The following is a 6,046-nucleotide window of genomic DNA, read 5'->3' as shown; positions in this document are numbered from 1 at the left end:
TTAAAAAAATGAGAAAAATATCCTTGGGTGAGGATTAACAAAAAAGTAAATTTAAGAGATGCAGAAACTTTTCCAGGTGCACAGTGAGAAAACCAGATCCCTCCGGCTGGGAAGCAAGGAAAGTTTCCACCAAGAAACATTTGAGCTAACCCTTAAAAAATTAACCGAACTGGCAAAATGTTCATGATTGAAGCTGGGTGATTTCTATACTACTTCACTATTTTTGTACATTTGAAATTTTCCTTCATAAAGTTTTTTTAAGAGTTGGGTGAAGAACATTACAGGGAAAATAAATAGCACAGAACAATGTGTTTGAGGAAAGATAATAACTTTGAAATAAAAACAAGCTATACTTATGTAAAGGAGTCTGGCCGGGGTGAAGGCCAGAAAGGAATCCAGCTTGAGGAAACCTGTCTTCACTTCTCGCCCAGCGACGTAACTTTAGATTGGTTATGTTTGAGGCACTCATGCAAAATCAGCCACACATTAAACAGACAATAGGGTTCACCCCTTCCCAGAGAAAGATGAATAATTTAAAAATAAATTGTTGTCAAATGAAAAAAAAAGCCACATATTAAATCTTTCCCAGACCTAAAATTATTCCAAATGGTCAAAATGCATTCTTGGCCCTACCTGGTTTGGTTCAGTGGATCTGCCTGAGGACTGAAAGGTCCTGGGTTCAATTCCCGGTCAAGGGCACATGCCCGAGTTGTGGGTTCGATCCCCAGTAGGGGGTGTGCCGGAGGCAGCCAATCAATGATTCTAATCACTGATGTTTCTATCTCTCTCTCCCTCTCCCTTCCACTCTGAAATCAATAAAAATATTTTTTTAGAAAAACAAACAAAAAAATGCATTCTTGTAGTACACCATTAACAACAATGGAGGACACCTCCTGCAGCAGAAATTAATGCCCATTTCAATCATTCAATAAATATTACACAGAAAATATACCACATAAGAAACTATTGTTTAAAATAATCTGTCTTCAAATTCTTTAATAAATGATAGAGAAAACAATTTCAGAAATGCCAGAATTTAAACTGGAGCTCATTCTAAAATTTCTTATATTACTTAACCCAGTTTTAAGTCAGGCATGCTTCATTCCCATCTAAAATGCCAAAGACTAGCACTTCAAGCCTGTAAGTGGCTCTGGCTTCTCCATATCCTCCTGCACTATTTAGTGCCACACAATTAATACTTTAGTATCTAGTATTACAGTCTCTTTGCTCCAGACCAGTAGAAACAGTTGCTAGAAAGCAAAGGCAGAGTATCGGATACAGTCACTGATATGGCGCCTGGGCCCAGGAGGTGGGAGGTTCCAGACAGTACAGAGGCAACCTAAAGAGAGTCATAAATATTCTCCCCCTGAAATTGAGGCGAGTATCACGGCAAGGCAGCCGGAGAGGGACATGACATTCCACCTCACTCATTTCCATGTTTTTTCTCCATCCGTAGTAAAGGAGCTTCTGGCAACAAAGTGCACTGTTAGGACAAATCCTGTGTTTAGAGATATTTTATTACACTTTTTTCTAACTGGTCTTGATTTCTATACGCTATATGCCTCCCCTACTAAAAGCCACACTTTTAAAAGTCACCAGCAATGCTGTAACGAAAACCAACAGCCTTTTCCAATCTTTAATCTGATTAGAATCTGATAACTTTTTCACCCCACCCCCCTTATTGATGTACCCTGAGTTTCATTTTTGTGTATGTGCTCCGAAGTTCTTTGTAATACCATAAAAGTCTTGGGGGCAGATGCCATGTTCAAGCCAAGAAACACTTGAGAGAGCCTCTATGTGGCAGGTAATACCAATAAAACGATCAATGACATATGGTCCCAGTGACTTAACTCTTTTTGTACATGCACCAGACTTTTCCACTCTAGATGGTCAATAAATCTCTTAATGTAAAATTGATTTAACCAGTTAACTGCCACCATATTGTGAATTTAATTAAAAAAGGTCCGTTGCTTGTGTCTATAGATACTTATGGCGTGCAAATGGTTAAGCAGGCGAGAAGTGAAGACAGGTTTCCTCAAGCTGGATTCCTTTCTGGCCCTCACCCCGGCCAGACTCCTTTACATAAGTATAGCTTGTTTTTATTTCAAAGTTATTAATGGTTATATTAAATATAACCATTTATAATATAACCAATATAATATTCTATTAACCAGAAAAGTCCACGCAAAGTAAAAACAGCTATGGCTCAAGCACAGGAAAAGGGAGATATGTGAAATATTTACACATCAAGTACTTCCAGAGAAAAAGAGATTAAAACTCCTCATTCCCTATTTTGGGCGAATAAATGCATTTTGAGTTTTGCTGTTTTAGCTCCCACTTTTCCCTACTATTCCTTTCATTTTTTATGAACTGACCCCTGGGTCCTGGCCAGGTAGCTCAGTAGGGCAGAGCCATCGTGGGGATACACTAAGGTCGTGGGTTTGATCCCGTCAGGGGGTCAGGGCACATACAAGAATCAACCAACAAATGCATAAATAAGTGGGACAACAAATCGATGTTTTTTTCTTTCTTCCTCTCTCTCTCTCTCTCTCCCCTCTCTTCCTCCCTCAGTCTTTCTCTCCCTCTCTCCGTCTCTCTCTCTCTCTCCCCCTCTCCCTCCCTCAGTCTTTCCCTCCCTCTCTCCACTCCCACCCCTTCCTCTTTCTCTAAAAAATAAATAAATAAAAATGTTAATATGCCTTGGAAAGAAAAACAGCCAATTACGTTCAGATGGCTGAAACTGAGGTGGTGGTTATTTATTCTGGAGAAGCTGGAAATCCTTTGTTCCGTGAAAGGAAAGGCACTGAGAAAAAGGAAGATTGGGTTTGCAGGCAAGAGTACGCGACCACCAGACACTCATTCTCAGTTAAAGCAGGAGGGAGAGGTCATCCTCTAGGGGTGAGGAAGGCAGGGTGGGTAAGAGGTCTGAGGACCCTAAAGACTTCAATGATCCTTTTAGGGGAGCGAAGGCAGAGTTCAAGGCAAACAAAGGAAATTAAAGACCCATACCCTTACCAAATGGATTAGGAATAAAAGAAAGTTAGAAATACAAAGGCTCCTATTGCCATTAACCGATCGATGTCCAATATGACCCATCAGTTAAAATACAGAACTAGAAAGGGGCCTTTTCAGGGGAATGGGATAGAACTACACCAGTAAAATGTTTCTGCGTATAAAACTACAGGAAATATTTCTTGGAAACAAGCAAATAAGCCTACTTTCACATTTTGTTGTTGTTTCCAGCGTTCCTAATGAAGCAAGGCTGTAAAAAAAACAAAACAAAACAAAAAAAACTGGGCAGTCAGGAATAATGTGTAGATCAGATGCGGGGGGGAGGGGCGGGCATGAAACACTATCCGCCTAAGTGAAGACGATGCTCATCTGGTGTTTGTCCAAACAGTAATGACTTCAAGGCACTGGGCTGGGAAGTAATGAGAACAGAGACAGGCAGAAAGAATGTCTGTGATAAAGCGCTCCCCCTCTTGAACTTGTTATCAGAAACAATGCCAACAATTCTTGTTGTTTATTGAAATTAGCTTTTTGTTTTGTTTTCAGGTCTGATCTCATTCGACTATTGGCAAATGCCACATGTGTGCTAGTGTATATGTACATTCACACAACATACACTACACAGAACACACACACACACACACACACACACACACACACACACACACACACTCACGAAGACATCAGGGAAAGTGGCCACGTCGCCCATATGAGAACTCTGTTCAAAGCCCCTGTGAAGTCGTCACGACCCCAAAGCGACCTAAACGAGACACCTATTGCGAAGTCGGGGGCAAACCAGCTTCCACATGCACGCACCCTGGCGATGACGTAAGCAATCTCGGAAGCATTGGGAGGGAACCATCAATCCACTTGGCCCTGACGCGTGACGACACAGGTCTCCGTCCAGGGGGTCCCGGCGCCCGTGGCCAGCACCGAAGAGGCTCTCGGTCAGGCCTCCAGCCGAGGTCCCCAGCTCCTCCCCGCAAACGAGGCCCGGAGCCAGAAGCAGGCGCCAGCTGCTCCTTTCCCGGCGACGCGGGCAAAACCGATCGCGGACGCCAGGCTGCATTTACTTAGACCCGCTCCTCCCCGTTTCGTCCGGGAGAAACATCCCAGGGAGCAGGGAGGGCGCCGGGGGAGGGGGCGGCTTGCAGACCAAGGAAGTACAGAAAGTGCTGAAACCTGGTAATTTCCAGAACTTCCCACCAAAACACAACACCCTCACTCCCTCCTCCCCCTCGGCTCGGCCCGGCCCCGCTGCTCCAATCCCGGCCAAGGAACCGTCTCCCCGTCCCCCCCCCCGCCCCTCGGGTTCCTGGACACCGTCCCCTCCCGCAAAGTTAGGGCGCCCGCAAAAGAAGCTCCCCTAGGCCTGGCCGCCCCACCCAACACCCCGTTTTCGGTCCCACCCCTCCCAGTGAGCACTCTCCTCCTCTCCCACTGGGATTCCCGGCCTCCCGCCCATGCGCATTCCTCCCCAACCCCAGGGCCCCGGCCCCCCGCCCCGCGCGTCCTCACCATGTACCAGGTCCCCAGGATGATCGTCCCGGTGCGGACATGGCAACAGCCGCAGCACCGGGTGCTGTAGAACCGGTCGCTGCGGCTCCGCTTGAAAGTCATGGACACCATTGGGAATCTCGCGGGCCTCGTTCTCGGCCGGGACCCAAACAAAAGCTTTCCGCTCGACGGACGAACCCAGCGAGCTCTGTCCCTGCGTCCAAAACCCAACGACGCGTCTTCAAGCCCGCCCCCGGTCCGGGCCCCAGCCAGCGCCTGCGCGCCTGCGCACTGAGGGCCGAGCGCCGCCCTCGGGCGACCTCGGGCTACACCTTCTTTCCCCGCCTCCCCCCCCGACGGACCAATAGGAGAGCGGAAAGCTCGGTTGACTAGACCTCTGATTGGAGCAGCTTGGAAATTGACAAGACGTCATGCCCAAACAGAAGTGCAGCTCCCCTCAGCTCTTAAGGGAGGGTAAGGGCTGGCTGGCTCGGAGGCCGAGGGTATTAGGGCTGGGTGTAGCCCGGTAGGTTACCATCTCTGAGACCGGAGCGGCGAGAAAAAAGGCGTTGAATAGGGAAAGGGGGAGACGGGATGGGTAGTTGGCAGAAAGGGTCGAAGGACTTTTCTGAGTGACGTCATTGCCACGTCCTGCTCTGGAAGCGTCACGGGAGGGCGGCTGCTCACGTGACCTTGGCGCGCTGCCATTATCGGTGTCTGTGGAGGGTGGGCGGGGCTAACCCCGAGCTTGAGCCCGCCCCCTGCTCGGGCGGAGATTGATTTCCTGCAGGGGCACAGATTTGGTTCCCCTTGGAGCTCACCCGTGAGCCCCAGTGGTGGGAGCAAAGAAACACCATGGAGCCCTGCAAAAGGCAACGCAGAGGCAAGAGGATGGAGACTAATGAGGAACATACAACAAAGATAAAGAGAGACCTGCGTAGGTGCAGCATGTTTACAGCTCATCAGAGTGATTTTTGTAGTGAAACTTGTAGCACGTTGAAATGGACCATAAGTTCACTGGGTGTCTTCCCTACTAACTCACCTTGCCGGTATTCTGATCCTAAGGGGGCTCTCCGTCTTTGTGGAGCTCTGTGCAGCTCTACATTGTAGATACCTGAGAGCAAAACAAAATACCTGTGCCCATTGAACTTAACATTGAATCGACAGCCTCCTTGGAAAAAGCCGCTTTGCATCTATTTGTAAATTCATTTCCTATTCCTGATTCAGTAATATAAGTGGGTACTTAAATTCTGCTTTAACCATGTTCTAATATCTTACTGGTCTCCTCAATGAGTAAATAAGACATTTGACATGTGTTGATTTTGTATTTGCAAGAGATTTATGACTTGGCTCCAACCCCAATAGGGGACTTACAGGGGTAGTAGATTGATGTTTCTCCATCTCCCTCTCTCAAATCAATAAAAACATTTTTAAAATATATATGTTGTCGAACTAAGAAATGTCCAAACTTGTAAGGAATTTTTACAAGGTTTTATTTGAGCCAAACTGACAGCAATGCCAGGCAGCAAGATCTCAAATG

At 46.8% G+C, this 6,046-nt stretch overlaps 1 protein-coding gene across 1 annotated transcript in view; it reads right to left on the bottom strand.

The window, feature by feature from the left end:
- LAPTM4A (lysosomal protein transmembrane 4 alpha) overlaps positions 1-4,793 on the bottom strand; it is a 17,878-nt gene extending 13,085 nt beyond the window's left edge. The window contains exon 1 of the mRNA XM_006767550.2: positions 4,528-4,793. Within this exon, the coding sequence (XP_006767613.1) occupies positions 4,528-4,638 (111 nt within the window). The 5' untranslated portion in view covers positions 4,639-4,793. The remainder of the gene's footprint in view (positions 1-4,527) is intronic.
- Positions 4,794-6,046: the final 1,253 nt, after the last annotated feature.

This window comes from Myotis davidii, unplaced genomic scaffold (genome assembly GCF_000327345.1).
Source record: "Myotis davidii unplaced genomic scaffold, ASM32734v1 scaffold238, whole genome shotgun sequence".
NCBI classification, from domain to species: domain Eukaryota; kingdom Metazoa; phylum Chordata; class Mammalia; order Chiroptera; family Vespertilionidae; genus Myotis; species Myotis davidii.
This window is presented reverse-complemented; position numbering and strand designations above follow the sequence as displayed.